Source organism: Ambystoma mexicanum, chromosome 9 (assembly GCF_040938575.1).
Source record: "Ambystoma mexicanum isolate Mex_15411 chromosome 9, UKY_AmexF1_1, whole genome shotgun sequence".
In the NCBI taxonomy this organism is placed as follows: domain Eukaryota; kingdom Metazoa; phylum Chordata; class Amphibia; order Caudata; family Ambystomatidae; genus Ambystoma; species Ambystoma mexicanum.
Window position 1 is genome coordinate 57591964 of NC_090931.1, and position 16981 is coordinate 57608944.

The 16981-nt window shown below is 48.3% G+C and overlaps 1 protein-coding gene across 1 annotated transcript in view; it reads right to left on the reverse strand.

The window, feature by feature from the left end:
• ST14 (ST14 transmembrane serine protease matriptase) overlaps positions 1-16981 on the reverse strand; it is a 182332-nt gene that overhangs the window by 22151 nt on the left and 143200 nt on the right. Inside the window, exons 11-14 of the mRNA XM_069614136.1 lie at positions 12594-12724; positions 9743-9847; positions 8627-8737; positions 1692-1805 (exon numbers count right to left, since the gene is read on the reverse strand). Coding sequence (XP_069470237.1) covers positions 1692-1805; positions 8627-8737; positions 9743-9847; positions 12594-12724 — 461 coding nt within the window. The remainder of the gene's footprint in view (positions 1-1691; positions 1806-8626; positions 8738-9742; positions 9848-12593; positions 12725-16981) is intronic.

The window sequence follows — 16981 nt, forward strand, 5'->3', positions numbered from 1 at the left end:
GGACAGAGATGGTCATGGGGGTATGAGTGTAGCAGAGTGGGGAGGAAAGGGGCTGCAGGGAGGGAGGAGTGCGGCTGGTGGCAGCTGTGAGTGGAAGGCATATCACACCTGAGCCAATGGGGGCTGACAGAGGTGCGTGTGGGTGAGGGTGAGGGGTGCCCGCAAAGTCCGGAGTTTTGGCCAAGGCTGTGCGGGTTTACAGGATCCACGGCTTGCTTTGCCCTCCCCTTGGCCTCAGGCCCCATGAAGCGTTCTTAATGGCTTCCATAACCAAACAGCGCACTTAAACCACAGCTGGCACCCTCAACACACCCTCTCTGAACTGTCCCAAAACCCTACATTTGCTTTAACCATTTAAGCCGACCTGGCATGGACTCCAATAGGATAGCTCATGTGGTTGATGCGATTGCTGCTAAGATCAGGGAGTGAATATTCCCTGTAGGCTGACAGAGTTAAGATGAGCGAGGGCCAACACCCGTAATGACCGCTCCATTTTAATTGTAGGTTATATGAATTTTTTTAAATATTAACATTTTTTTTTCTTAACCAGGTAGCAAGACACCATTTCCGGCATTAAAACGTGTTCTTGAAATAGATATCCTTTTGTTATCCTTGAAGACAAAAGGGGGTGCAGTCGGACATCACCCCCTTTTTCCCCCGTAGTGCCTCGAGACTGAATTTAGCTTGTAAATCCCCATAGGAAGGGTGCGCCTCTAGAATGTGTTGGAAGCAGTTTGCGCAGGGCTGCCTCTTTCGGGTGTACACGTATGGGAGTGGGCGGAGCCTATAATGATTCCTTCCGGGACACAGATAAATGACCTTCACTTTCTAAAACGCACACACGAACTCGAAAAATGAAATGGGGCAGTGCACAGGTGTTTACAACGCTTATGGGACTTCAGCTCAAGAATTCCCTTCGCAACTTGACCGCAGAATTAAAAATGTTATCAAGGAAAGGGCTCACCGTCACTAAAAGCCCCTTAATTTATAACCCCAGCACATTGGTGAGCCTGGGATCGCTAAGCCTAAACTCTCGGGCAAAGTTTAGGCTTAGCAATGCCACAGTCAGAGATGTGTGTGCAAGAACGCAGCTGTACCAGGAGGGCACCCCTGATCACTTCCATCTGCACCCCGTATTCAGATGCGAAATGGGGATTCGCTTGGGACCAAGAGATCCACCATACACCATAATCTAAGGATTTCAGAGCCAATGGAGCCCCTGCAATGGACCAGGATTAACACCTGAAATTCTGACATGAAACACATTGGCCAGCGGCATAACTTCCATTGAGGGGGTGGTCTTGACTTTGAGCCCTAGTGAAAGAGACAAGAGTGTAGATTCGAGACCTTTGTGGAATGGAAGCCCTCGTGAAAGAGATCTTTGTGGAATGGAAGCCCTCGTGAAAGAGATCTTTGTGGAATGGAAGCCCTTGTAGTCGAGACCTTTGTGGAATGGAAGCCCTCGTGATCGAGACCTTTGTGCAATGGAAGCCCTTGTGATCGAGACCTTTGTGGAATGGAAGCCCTTGTGATCGAGTCCTTTGTGGGATGGAAGCCATCGTGAAAGAGACAAGCGTGTAGAATCAAGACCCTTGTAATGGAAACAAAAGTGTGGACTGTTTATGGAAGACCAAGCAAGACCAATGGGAAACAAACAAACAAAAAGTAGACGCCAACATGACCGTTCTTACCGGGACCACAATCCGACTCATCGGTTCCATCGCCGCACTGGTTGATCTTGTCGCACTTCTGTGCCTCGGGGATGCACTTACCGTTGCCACACTTGTACGTCAGAGCCGGGCATTCTGGAATAAAAGACACTAGTCAACTGAGGACTAAGCGGCAGGTCAACCACCAGAGGAGCAAACATGTGGTTGCATTCGTCAATGAATACAACCTTAACTTCTCAATGCTTTGCTACAGGAGAGGGATGTGTGGAATGGTAGTCCTGGTGCATGGCTGGAGAGGAGGTGAAGAATCCTGATGGAGGGCAACAGATGGCGGGATGTTCCATTTCTCAACGTCCCAATGAATGCAGAGAGCTGGTGGGTGGTGTTCACCGGGCTCGCGCAGTGTATACGTGCACCCTAGGTGCAGATCTAGGCAGGCAGTTACATACATGCATGGTTGGAGGGCCACATACGGAAAAGCACCACTTAAGACCACCAAAAAGAAAAGCCATTATTGATTTTTAAAAAGTTTACAAAAGGGCATTAAAATATTCAGAAATAATCAGTAGTTAATGCAGGAGCAGCCTGGCAAGGCCAGACCTTCCCAATGACAAGACACTGGCATAGAGGGGCCCGAGACCCACCACAGGTGTTAAACACTTGGAAAGAGTGGGCACACCAGGGGCACGCCTCTGTGTGCGGACCATGTGGCGGCGCACTGCATCCACATCTCAGACCGTGCCGCAGTGCTCCCCCTCCTTGCGACACGGGAGGTTTATCAGTTTTAAGACATGCACATAAAAGGCTGTGGAGGGGGGGTAAATAAGCAGCCGGGGGTAGATTCACCGCTGCCGCCTGGCACCTCCACACACGATTACTTGGAGCCAGTCCTGGCTTTGTCCAACTCCGGGCCTCGAGGGCCGGAATCCTGACGGGTTTTCAGGATATCCCTCATTAATATTCATGAGGAAAAATGTGCATACACTTGGAATCATTGTATGCAAATGTCTCTCAAATACTAATGAGGGGTATCCTGAAAACCCTGCATGGATCCGGCGCTGGAAGCCTGGAGTTTGACAACCCTGACTGAGAATTGAAGGCTTAAAAAGGCAAAACTATACCTTCCTGCAGATCAAGCGCTTCTGCACGTGGGTAAGGATGACTCGCGAAAAGCGTCCTTTGGCACCTCTCCAGGCGGGCCACAGGCCACTGGACCGAGCCGCCACCAGGCAAGGCTTGCAATCCAGGGCGCTGCTCTCCAAGAAAGGCCCCGACCTCTCCCGACGCCACGCCACGCCAAATCCACCCACAGCCCTGCACCTTGGCTCTGCACACCCGTTTTACTTTGCAGCAGAGGCTGCTTCTGCACGGTTGCTTGCACTGGATGTTTCCAGTAATCTGCACGGTTCGGCTACCTGGCCGGGAGCGTGGCTCACTCTTTATCCAAGTCCGTTACAACTAAGGGACAGCGATGCTCCCCTCGCAGCAGTCGATTTACACGTCAAACACTTGGCTAGAGGCAGTTCATTGGCGTAACCATGGCCTCAGAGTGTTAATGTTTGGATGATCTGAAACGAGGAGTGCGTTTGCTTCCGAGAGCCCACACTAAGCTCTTCAAATCTGCCCCCCCTTCCATGACAATTAAACTGAGCAACACACAAGCCGTCTCCCCCATTTTTATGGGGTGTGCTCATTTGACACAAAAAAACAGTTTCATGTGGAACGATCTTCTTCACATCACTTGCCCGTGTCAAGCACCAACTACAAGCAGATGAGCTTTTCACACATCTTTTGCTGCGAGTCTAGGCCTTGAACGTACATTGCCAAAACCTGCGCAACCCTAAGCTCACATTACTTTTCACCCTGGTACTGTGGTCTTCCATTTAAGATCAGCAAAATAAAGCTACTCTAGTAGTTTTTTGCTTCACGTATTTCTAGAACAATTGAGATACGTCAGGTTGCTGTATTATGTGGTTGTGCACGTTCAGTCATCTCTAAAAACAGTATTATTGAAAGCCAAACACACACATTTCTACTAACTGCAGATAAGATATCTGGTCAAGCGCCTACATTTCAGACTGGTCTCAAATCGCAGCTTCACCACCTAACCAAATTGTGGGATCCTGGGCAAATCATGTTATCTCAGTGAGCCATATCTGCCGAAACTAGAAGCCCCTACTACTGATTCAGCTCACATTATATGGTTTTCGTTTTTTCTTTTAAAAAAAGCCTCACTCGTGCTAATGCTCGCTTTTCAATAATAGTTGCTGTGACCTTTCATTTATTGTACATCACAAAGTTATTTATCCCTTGGTCTAGTCGTGACACCCATGTGTGATGTCATTTCACGATTCCTTTGAGTATCAAAGAACAAGGACACACCCTGTGATGACATTGCAAGGGATTTCAAAATATACCCAAATTAACATATTTTGCCACAGAGGGCATCAGAAATCCTAGAACCAGCCCTGGCACAGCACCCTTGTACCCCCACCTCTCCTTTCCCACCACTGCTATATTTCACTTAAGAGCATATTTCTACATTGACAACACGCTTTCCTATCTCCCACCCTCCCAATCTGGCTCATCTAGCCCTTTCCAATATAATAGACTACTATCTTTCCCATCCGCCCCTCTACACTACTCACCCATCCGCCCCCTCTACACTACTCACCCATCCGCCCCCTCTACACTACTCATCCATCCGCCCCCTCTACACTACTCATCCATCCGCCCCCTCTACACTACTCACCCATCCGCCCCCTCTGCTCTACTCGACTCTACTCACCCATCTGCCCCCTCTGCTCTTCTCGACTCTACTCACCCATCCGCCCCCTCTGCTCTACTCACCCATCCCCCCCACTCTACTCACCCATCTCCGCCCCCTCTACTCACCCATCTCCGCCCCCTCTACTCACCCATCTCCGCCCCCTCTACTCACCCATCTCCGCCCCCTCTACTCACCCATCTCCGCCCCCTCTACTCACCCATCTCCGCCCCCTCTACTCACCCATCCCCCCAACTCTACTCACCCTTCCGCCCAGTCTACTCTACTCTACTCACCCATCTCCGCCCCCTCTACTCACCCATCCCCCACACTCTACTCACCCATCCCCCACACTCTACTCACCCATCCCCCCAACTCTACTCACCCTTCCGCCCACTCTACTCTACTCACCCATCCGCCCACTCTGCTCTTCTCGACTCTACTCACCCATCCGGCCCCTCTGCTCTTCTCGACTCTACTCACCCATCCGGCCCCTCTGCTCTTCTCGACTCTACTCACCCATCCGGCCCCCTCTACTCGACTCTACCCACCCATCCGGCCCCCTCTACTCGACTCTACTCACCCATCCGGCCCCTCGACTCACCCATCCGCCCCCTCAACTCACCCATCCGCCCCCCACTCTACTCACCTATCCGCCCCCTCTACTCTACTCACCCATCCGCCCCCTCTACTCTACTCACCCATCCGCCCCCTCTACTCTACTCACCCATCCGCCTACTCTACTCACCCATCCGCCCCCTCTACTCACCCATCTGCCCCCACTCTACTCACCCATCTCCCCCACTCTACTCACCCATCTCCCCCACTCTACTCACCCATCTCCGCCCCCTCTACTCACCCATCTCCGCCCCCTCTACTCACCCATCTCCGCCCCCTCTACTCTACTCACCCATCCATCCATCCCCCCACTCTACTCACCCATCTCCCCCACTTTACTCTACTCACCCATCCCCCCTCTACTCTACTCACCCATCCCCCCACTCTACTCTACTCACCCATCCGCCCCCTCCACTCTACTCACCCATCCGCCCACTCCACACTCTACTCACCACCCACTCTACTCCTCTACTCCAGGAGGATAGCTGAGGGGCAATGGTTTGGAAGCAAGACATCTCATAGCAGCACTGGTTCAAATGCCGGTCCCCCGCCTAGAGACTGTCCTTTGGTATTAAGCGCGTTATAAACATTACTTACTCACCCACTCCTGGAAGATTTCAGTTGAATCCCCACAACCTATTTTTGTGTTCCACATTCTTTCGAAAACTAGCATTTCCCCTACTCCCAAGTTCATACCCTCTCGCTCCTGTACGCATACATCAGTACCCTAAAATCGGCTTGCCTCCACCACTTGTTGCACACCGCTGTTGGCATGCCCAGTGAATTGCTCTTGAAACCCCGGGATTCAAGCCATTTCATTAACTGCTTTCAGGAAACTTGCATGGACCTTAATTCCTATAGCTCTTCATCCTGCTGCAGACTTAGAGCTCTTTATGCTTTCCCCCTCGGCTGTCACAGGGTGTGGTGAGGCCTGGGGCAAAAAATCTGGTGATTGTTTGCACTGGACCAGCGGCGGCACCGCCACAAACAGGACACATGAGAAATATCCCCTTGAGTTTTTGTTTGGAGGAACCAAAATAAGGTTTATTCCTACAACTGCGAATCAACTGCAGCAAAGTTAGATTTCTCTACTGAAGAAAGGTTTAACCTTTGTATCGTATGCATAAATATGTATTAGGATGGCATGCCGACGTGTGGTGCAAGGCGCCAGCATTAAGGATGGTCCAGCCCCTGCATGCGTATTACAACACACATCATACAAAGTGACATGTACAGTGGAGGCTGGTGAGGGAGCCCAAACCAAACAAGGGGTGCTTGAGAGGGGTTCTCACTCTCGAGAAAATGTTTGAAACATTGGGTTAAAAGGATGCATCTTACAGCACTTTCTTTAAAAAATTGGGTAGAAAGCCATACAGTTTGCAATTGTTGTATGGTAGCACATGGAAAAACCAATAGTTGCAAGTGGCCAACCATGCAAAGGAACATTTTCAAATGCATTTCATGCCGCCTTTGCCCAATACATATGCCAGTATAAAAATATGTTAATGCTGGCTGTTCGCATGCATCCTAATATATGCCAGTATTACCCTACAAGGACTCCCAGAATGTATATCCAGGTTGGCTGCACATCAGTGTTATTACTGGCTAGAGTGGTCTACATTCAATGTGGTCCAGATTAGCCATGTAGCAACATTTAAATTTGCTCTACCCTTGATGCATGGTCCTGTGCATCAGGGGTAAAGCAAAACAAGCATTTGCAATGGCAACCGTTTGGGCTTTCGTGTAGGCATGGGAAAGATACTGCTCTATTGGAATTAAATGACCAATGGCAGCAGGTGCAAAATGATTCGAAAACCTTCCCAACTAACAGCAGTTCTTGGAAAATGCCTAATACTTATGCACATGCCAGAACTCTTGGCTTTGCCATTGCTTGTTTTTAACAGGACTTCAGTAAAGGACACACATGGTACTTTTAAATAAAGTGACTGAAGACAGACCTGGTCAAGACATTTCTATTACACCAATGGTGTGTTTACAGTGTCCATTAAGTCATTCACTCTAAGAAGACTCTTGAGAAAACACTGGCATGCACTTTGATTGTAAAGTTTGACAGTAAGGCTTGTTTAAAGCTAGCCCAAAGTGCTGCCACGAAGTGGTGTCTTTTTGGGGGTTAGGGGTCAGGGACTGGGTGGGAATTGCCATAGGTATTAGCATGGCCATAGGTAGTCAATGGGGAGTAGAGGGAGGTATCCAGACAACACTTACAATCTTTGTGCCATTTCCCCCTATCTGTACTCTAATGTAGTAGTTTTGACTTATAGGTGGCACACCTAAAAGCTAAAACTAAAAAGGATGTCAGTCTATCACTTGGGTGATTAATATTGAGGATGTATATGTCTGCATGCTTGAGAGCTGCCTGCCTTAGGTTAAAAAAGCACTGCCCTATAACAAAAAAACACTTGTCTTGGCCTTAAAGTCAAAAGCACTTTGCAGTCTGAACTTAAATTTGTACTTTTCATGTGGGTATTTTAAGTCAGATGTATGCAGCGGCGTTAACTAAAAAGTACAGCTACGTAGAAATGTCACACAACAGCATAGGCTGTTGCGGCAGGACATGCGGGCTTAATTACTGGCCCTATGGTGCCCTTGAAGTGTTTTCATTTCATCAAAACAAAACTTGCTGCTGGTTGCAGTGGATAGTCATTTTTATTTTTTGTCAGAATAAACACAATCGGACTGGTCGGGCGGAAGGAGGATTTATGGTCAACAATCACTGTTCCCAAACTTTGCGAATGTGAGAACCTCACAAAACAACCTTGATGAGGCTGAAGATGTTTCTGTGCTTCTGGCAGCCGCGAGGCCTGGGGCAGATTGCCCCTCTTGCACCCCCCTTGTGACTGCCCTGTGCGTTCATACCCAATAACAGTGATGCTCACTGGGTAGATCCTGGTTGGGGGTGGAACTCTGCTCGAGGTTAGGAAACTACGTACGCTGGTGTGCTCATACTGCAGAACTAGTCTCCCCTACTTTCTCCTACTCTAAGGAGGCGCTTGCTCGCACGGGTTATCAGTCACGTGTAATGTATAGGCGAACAGCTGCTAACTTTGCTACCACCCGATTTCCAGCAAGAGTGGTATAGTGCCTGTTCAAATTTTGCCCTATTTAGGTAAATTGTAATTGGCTATTTATAACACGCTTAATACCCAGAGGTTTCTAGGCGCGGACCCAGGGATCAAACCTGTGTTGCTTCAGCGGCGTCTCGCTTCCAAGGCAAGCGTTGCCCCTGAGCCATCCTCCCGAAATCAAATTCTTTCCCTATGTATAGCATTTGTTGCCGATCTGCAAACTATTTTATTCATTATCTTTATAATTTGTACAGCACTTTCAGTTCCTGCACCTGTTTTGTAAGTTTTGCAAGATAAACATAAATATTAACAAAGCAAAAAACATTATGTACTAAATTCTGCGCCTGTATGAACGTGAAATACAAACGTAAAAGGTGTCTGTGTGAATAAACCCAGGCAATGCCATCACCACTACCAGGCACGCGCCCGCCGGAAGCAGGAAGCAGGAATGTAATGACCAAGGGAGGCGGCGCTCTGGCACTTACGGCATTCGAGTTCGTCGCTTTCGTCTCCGCAGTCATTGACGCCGTCGCACTTCCAGTAGCGCGGTTTGCAGAGCTGGCTCGCTTTGCACCGGAACTGATCCGCCGTGCAGTCTGTGGAGGGCGATCAAAGGCAGAACGATCAGTAAAAAGGCGACGTTTCCGATCCAATCAATAGGAGGTTTTTACATTGCTAAATGTTTTAAATCAATTTTATTTTTTGTAATGCACCATCACAATTTACAGCTTCCGAATGCATGTTTTAATGTCTTCATTAACTGTTAAAAATTGCCATTTTTAAAACCTCAAATAAGTTTAGACCACCAATTATTTTAGATGGCAAAGGCATGCTTCAAATCACTGCTCTTTCAGTGAGGGCCTCGGCTTTGCCTTTTGCTGAGCTATGAAACAAGCAATGCCAGAGCAAAGGGAACACTAGGTACCAGATAGCGGATTACTCTGAGTAGGCCCAGCAAATGCTCTGGACTCCCCTTCCTACAAGGGCAAGGCACCCACCATTGGATGGACGGCACCCACCATTGGATGGACTGCTCCCAGTTCCTACAAGGGCAAGGCAACCACCGTTTAATGGACCGCTCCCAGTTCCTACAAGGGCAAGGCACCTGCCGTTGCATGGACCGCTCCCAGTGCCTACAATGGCAAGGCACCCGCCGTTGCATGGACCGCTCCCAGTTCCAAGTGGCCACCAAGGACAACACTAGAGCGCTCTCCACTGGCGTATATCCAATAGGAGGAGACACCACCTGTTGACCAGCAAGGTACCACATGCAAGAACAGTCGCCAGACCATTGGGTAAAGTACGTTCCACTTTGCAAGACTGCCTAGTTCTTCACCAAAGAACCCAGATTTTCCCAGACCTAAGACCCAGAACTACAGCCCCTACTATCAGGGCAGCAAACACTCGCTGCTTTCCTGGTATCCAGTTGCCAAATCTTCACCTACCCAGAAGGCAGATCAACCATTGGACTGCTCCAGGAAGTACAAGGGGGATTAATGATGACCGGTCTTGCTGAAGGCAAATCCCGGATCAAGATCAGACACCGTCCCACACCAGCAGCATCGATTCTACCAGAATATGGAAAAGCATCGTGGACTCACTGCATCCCAATTCGTCGCTGAAGTCGCCGCAGTCGTTCCACCCATCGCACTGCAGATCTTTCTTTATGCAGCGGCCACTCTTGCAGGTGAACTGCTCAGGACAAGCTGTAGGCAAGGCGGGAAAGAAAAGTTAATGCAACATGGGTAACTCTGGGGTCCACAATGTTAACATTGGGATATGGCTCAAATATCAGAAAGATATCGGTGCAGAAGTGTTGCAGACTGCGTCAAGTTGACTTCCAACCAGGATCTGGGTTCCCAAGATGCATTGCAGCTCCTGAATTGCTAAAGCGCATATAAGCACTTTGGTGTGCATTTGTGATCACGTGTGACTGCATATCAGCACAAGATCTCCCCCCCCCCTCAATTTCCAAAGTATGCGAGGGATAACAGACAGAGGCCACGCCACCTGCTGCAGGAGACATTCCACGCATGGTCTGACTTTACAGTACTGAGGGTGCAAAATACCAGCCACCGCAAAGTACTGGCACAGCCTTGCACAGTCAGTGCCCTGGGAAACCTAAATGGGTTGAACATTGCAACTGGGCGAGGAGGGGGGTTGGTGAATATCTGAGGGGTGGGGTATTGGCTGGCTACTTCTTGCTTGAGTTTGAAAGGAAGGTCATCGAGTCATCACCGAGTTAATGATTTGCTAAATAATTAGGAATTTCTTTTAATTTTGGTTTAAAGTTTCTAGTGATTTTGTGTGTGCACGTGCTGGGGGGGGCTCAGGGGGGGTTGGGGGGGTGGATACCAAGCCCCTCCCCCTGTTACTACACATGCACACTTTGAAACAAAAACAAGTAAAAGCAAACCATAAGCAGTCTTTGTCAAGATTGAACATTTTGGGGGTAAAAAACTAACAAGGCACTTATTTAAGCAAGTATTCCCACTAGAATGTTTCCCACTGGGCTATGGTGAACTACTTCCTGCTCTTTAATAGTATGTTGAAATTAACTAAAAACTCCTGCCAGCCGCTCTTCTCTACTTGCTGGCAGCATATCCTAGCAGCCGCTCTTCTCTACTTGCTGGCAGTATATCCTAGCAGCTGCTCTTCTCTACTTGCTGGCAGCATATCCTAGCAGCCGCTCTTCTCTACTTGCTGGCAGCATATCCTAGCAGCCGCTCTTCTCTACTTGCTGGCAGCATATCCTAGCAGCCGCTCTTCTCTACTTGCTGGCAGCATATCCTAGCAGCCGCTCTTCTCTACTTGCTGACAGTATATCCTAGCAGCCGCTCTTCTCTACTTGCTGGCAGCATATCCTAGCAGCCGCTCTTCTCTACTTGCTGGCAGCATATCCTAGCAGCCGCTCTTCTCTACTTGCTGGCAGCATATCCTAGCAGCCGCTCTTCTCTACTTGCTGGCAGCATATCCTAGCAGCTGCTCTTCTCTACTTGCTGAGAGCATAGCCTAGCAGCCACTCTTCTCGCTGGCGGCAGATCCTAGCGGCCAGCCTGCTCTTTTTGCTGGCGGCAGAGCCTAGCGGCCTGTCTTCTCTTCTTGCTGGCAGCAGATCCTAGGGGCCAGTCTGCTCTTTTTTCTGGCAGCACAGGTTAGATTTGCCCAGTGCTGCTACTTCCTTTTTTTATGCACTCTTATTCTGTTAAGCATGTTTTACTGCACCCCTCACCGCTGCAGTGGCGTCCACTGTACTCTCAGTATTTGTCTGCACTGCCTGCTGTCACTTGCTCAGCACTCAATCCCAGCTTTTCCTACCGCACGTACTCTCGACTGAACCTACCAACACTTGGGAATGGTCAACTATCGGTCTAGTCTTGCTCTACTCGTCCACCCACCCTGCCTTCACTATTGGGGTGCCACAAAGTTGTTCTGTTTTACAATTGGCCCTACACCAATCGACAGGCCAAACATATATGTGGGACTCCTTCCTTTAGAGCGACCAAAGAGCCAACCAGTTGCATCTAAAGCGCTTGGAAGGTTCACCTTTCAGCGCGTTTTCATCATTACTGGGCGGGCACACCATCATAGTAGTCTCAAAGCGCGTAAAGCATGTCCCACATGGGGACAGCAGGGCCTTCGTCTGCTTAGGGTGCATTGGCTGGAAAACGATGCCATACAAACATGGTGCAGAGCATGTGAAGGCGTGGAAGCAATTATAGCAGAAGCAAACAAGAGGTGGGACCACCGGCACACCGCTGGGGGGGGGGGGTGCCATCTGCCACTACTCGCTTTTGGCTGCAACATGTGCCTCTGCTAAAGTGCAACCTATGAACCAAAAACCTAAAAGACGCAGGTGCACACAAATACTCACAACTTCTCAAAGGTGGAGAGAGGCTGCAAGAGCCTAAGTGCCTTTCTAATTTGCTGTGTTGGGGGAAGAGAAAAAGGCTACACATACAAAATGAGAAGCAAGCGTTTTGTTGTAAAACTAATCAGTCTTTGAAACGCCTCTTGAGACAGCAGGGGCCCCATAGCAAGCGGTCAGAATGTCCATGGAGGCGAAGGTCTACTGGTCTGATCTGCTCTCTTCGGAAAAAGGAGACCAGGGTTACACATGGAGTCATCCCTGCAATTCAAATTCTTTGATTCTGGACAAGTAACCATGGGCCTTTGTGGTTCTAAAAAGTGTTAGCACTTAGGCGCAGGTCACCTCTAAGTACTTCAATACATTATGGAGCTACTGGCTGGTTACACTTTTTTTTGCATTTACGGTTGTTCGGGAGCTACTGGCTGGTTACACTTGGTTTGCATTTACGGTTGTTCGGGAGCTACTGGCTGGTTACACTTGGTTTGCATTTACGGTTGTTCGGGAGCTACTGGCTGGTTACACTTGGTTTGCATTTACGGTTTTCGGGAGCTACTGGCTTGTTACACTTTGATTGCACTTACGGTTGTTTGGTTCGTAGGAGAGGTACTCCGCCAGGAACCCGGTGTCCGTGTACGATTTGTCAGAGTGGAACCGAACAGAGATTTTGCTATTGCTGCTGGACACCACAAACTGAGAACGTGTGCCGCAGTACCTGTAAACAAAACAGACTCCGGTAATAAAGCACACATACAATCACAATATCCACCAGGCAGAGTTATCACAATTGATCAAAGATGATACAACAAACAGACCACACTTGCAGGTGCTAGAACCGCATTTCAGATAGTGGCGGCAAGGCATTGAGCAATATACCCTCATGCACAATCCCAACAGTTTATGCGGCCAATCTGGAAGGGCTGCAAAATGTTCTGCACAACTTGTTATCGTTCGATCTAGACGTTATATGTTTTAATTGAATTAGCTTAGGAATTCCAATTTATTTTTTATTTTTAAGGTGTCACTAGGGGCGTGAGGGCGGCAAGACCGACCGTTGCAAGAGGACCAGGTTTCATCAGGTGCTGAGCTTGTTTGGGTCTAAGTGGCATGGATTTGGATCGGCCGGTATGAGAGCCGGTTCTGAATATACTGCGCGACTTTTCAATAACTCAGTTCAAACGGAGGCTGCGCAACAAGATCGATCATCGTCGGTGTCACGCAACCATTAAAAAAAATGGCAAACTTCTCAGGACTCTACCATGAAAACAAAGTTGTTAAAGACCCTTTTGGAAAAGGTGTGACAAATGCCATCAGTAAGAGACCCCATTTTGGGGCGGGGGGCAGATCTGGCTTGGAAATCCTTTATGTTGTGTAATACTGATTAAGACCATCTAAGGCTGCTGAGACCTTGCAACCGATGACAAATGTTCTAAGAGTTCCCGAGCAATGACGCCACTGAATGCGGCTATTACACTTTTTTTTGCACTTACGGTTGTTCGGGAGCTACTGGCTGGTTACACTTGGAACACAGCAATCGCAAAAGCACACTCGAAAACTGGAATAGTGAACTCGTTAGATCAAAACCTCCACCCAGACACTGACCTCATATCACTATGCTCACTCTACACCAACACACAATTAGAGCGCAGCTAGACACCTCAATCAATTCAGCCTAGCTGCTCACATACAAACAAAACTTCATGAACACCTCAACATTCTGATGAAACGCAGCTATACCCCACGATAATCGGACTAGCTGCCAACATAAGCGTCCTACACAGGCCTAACGCAGTCAGAATTCAGTCTTGGTGACCCTCCTCCAGACTGCACACATCAACTGATATCAAATACCACTGCACCTAATGCTAGGATGCAGCTATGATCAGACAATCGCATCAGCTGCACACAAACTATGCACCCAATCACCCTTTGACAAATTACGCTCTCGACTGACCTGGACTACAGTCCCCAAAGGCGTTCAACCTACCAGCGCTTTGAGGTCATACCAATGATATATAGAGCGTTATATAAATGGCAAATAACATAACATTGTGTTCCCCCTAGCAGAGTGCTTGGCCGCTTTCAGAGGGCCGAGTTCCAGCTCTTGGTTGGGCCAATGGGCCTTTAAAGACTAGGGATGCCATGTTGTTAATGTTGCTCCTGCCCAAGACCCTTGGACTTTCCTCAGCAGTCTGAATGTGAGATTTTAAGTGTTCCTTTAACCGAGGAAAGCTCACAGCCAGAGGGGTCCTTGTTTAGAGCGTGGTCATGGTTGATAGATTTTAACCTCACTCCACAGTTGATGCTCGACTTGGCAAGGGGTGCACAGGGCACAGCAGTCAAGACTATTTTGTCATGAAGGGATCACACTGGAGAAAGGGTACCCGGTAATGTACAGCAAGATGGATATGATGGTATATTTGTGCGAATGCACTCTTAAAATTGTTTCAGCAGAAATGGAAATACCGAGTGTGCAGGCGAGTAGCTTTTTAGGGGAGAATGGTTTATGGTACCAACTTTGACAAAAGTCACTAAATATCTAAAATAAATGCCCAAAGTTCAGACATGCAGTGTTTAGTACAGGGTTTTTCAGAACAGAGGCAAAATCCCTCTGTGATCCCACAGCATAATTCCTAAAAGAAAGCTTGCAGTTCTTGTGAAACAGAGCTATGAAAGTTTATTCCGACTGGGAATAAGTCGCAGTGGTGCTTCAGGTGCTTCACGTGCGCACACTGCTTTCCTATTGGCTAATATCATTAATCAAGATAAGCAGCAAGTCTCCAGTTGGCGTAGAAAGTAGCGGGCACAGTTTTGGTGTAGGTGTGCAGGGGGTGGGAAGCTAGCCAACAGGTCCCCAGCACAGGGACCGTGGATAGCATTACTGGATGGAACACAGAGGAACCTGGAGCTGGGGATCAGTCCAGCTAATCCCGTAAAGCTGCGATGGACAAAGCAGGCAGGGAGCCCCAGCAGTACATAATCAATGAAAAGTATACTTGGACAATTAGAGGTTGTGATGAATCCTGCAGCGTCCTCACAAGACCCCCGCGTAAAGTCTCCTCCCCGATGGCCAGGAAAGGCAAACGCTTCCTGATCCTGACCCTGGGGGGCAGTAGTAGACTGGTGGATCACCTGGGAGGAGAAGGGCCCAGGGGAACAGCAGGACTTTGTGGGATGAGACGCAGTATTTATCTGCCTTAATAATGGAATATGTAATGGCTTGTTGTCAGCAGGAACCTTTATTTTCTTAAATCGGCTTGTCAAGACTGGGTGTGAAGACCATGATAACCAGTCAGGTGTTATTAATAAGAAAACCTCTTTTAAGGTTACTGACTTTTATAGAAATATGAGCTTTTAGGAGTCCCAGAGAAATTAGGAAGGGGAATCTGTAATTGGCACCAATCTAAACCCTAAGAAATCCCATTCTTTTGTAAAGCCACACACTTCATGTTATCATTATGGGACTCCCTTGGGGGAATGTGCACGAGGAGAGTAATACACTTAGTAGTGTTAATTTCACTGTGAAAACTGAATTTGTCGTTGGGGACTTCAAGTCCCATAATTCCCAGAGCACTGGGACAGGAAGAGGACTGCAGAGGCCCATGGCTGCAGGTTGCAGTCAATTAGGAGGAATGACTCACACCTGAGGAGGACTAGGAGGCATAAAAAGCCCCCCTCAGGTGCAGGCCATGGGAGAGAGCAGTAGTAGCAGTTGGAGTCATTTTTCAACCTCCACGGGGCAGCAGGAGAAGGCAGATGTGAGTAGAGACACCGGGACCACAGCAGTGTGCGATTGTGATGCCAGTCCAGAGGGTCTCACAGGCTCCAGTTTGCAGCTGCAGAGGTTGGGCAGCGGAAGGCATACCATTTTTGCTGTCAGATGAGCACATGGGGCAGAGGAGTTCAGAGTTGCTCTGGGAGCCAGGAGAGCTCTGAAACGGACTCATGTGGGCCACAGGAAGCCACACAAAGGAGGTTGCCGGGCCACTCAGGGAAACCAAAGCAGAAGACCTGCAGGCAATGAGGCAAACGGACAGGCCCAGTGGGTTCATGGTTACATTGGACCCCTAGAGCACTCTGTAACCGCCCGCTGGTCAAGTCCAGGAAATTGAAACGCACAATTGAGATTAACAAAGTGGCATTAAAGCAGAAGAAACTTCCTTTTGAATACCGAACTAATGCAAAGCAGGTTAATAATTGTAATGTGAACCTAGCTGATTTAAGAAGGCGCAGAGGGCAAATGAAGAACTTGATGATCATACCAGAGAAGTGTAATTGTGACATTGTGGGCATAATAAGAGTCAACAACAAGAGCGGGAAATATTGATAGAAGAAAAGAGAAACCATCATTGCCAAAGCCAAAAGAGAAATAAACCTAGGCAATTGTGAAAGAACCGAATTGCCCAAGCCAAAAAAGAAGGCAGTTAAGAATTTCAGCAATGATAAAGACTGTTGCCCATGTGGAAAAGAGGTCTCAAAAGAAAATGGTTTAAACCCACAGTGCCAAAGCCAAAGAAGTGTGAAAGTGAAGCAGAAGTCTTATCAGCAGTTGTTTTATGGACAAAGGGGAAAACCAAGAATGGCAGACCGGCTGCCCATCTTGGAGAGAATATTCAGAGGGAGAGGAGCATAACCTACAGAGAGTGTGGCAAATACACAGGTGTAACAGACAGCAATAGCGTGGTTCCTGTTTACTTTAAAGAAGTGTGAAAGTGAAACCTATCAGCTGTCGATTGATGTAAAAAGGGGAGAACAAAACAAAAGAGTGGTAGACAGACCTGCCCTCAGAGAGAATATTCAGAGGGAGAGGAGCATAACCTGCAGAGAGTGTGGCAAATACACAGGTGTAACACACTGCAACAGCTGTTGGTCTTGTTTCCCTTGAAGCGTTTTTTATACTCTAGGTTGTGGAGCAAAATACATTGCTAACCTGTTTAACCTTTACCACAGAAATACTTTCAAGTAGTAGTTT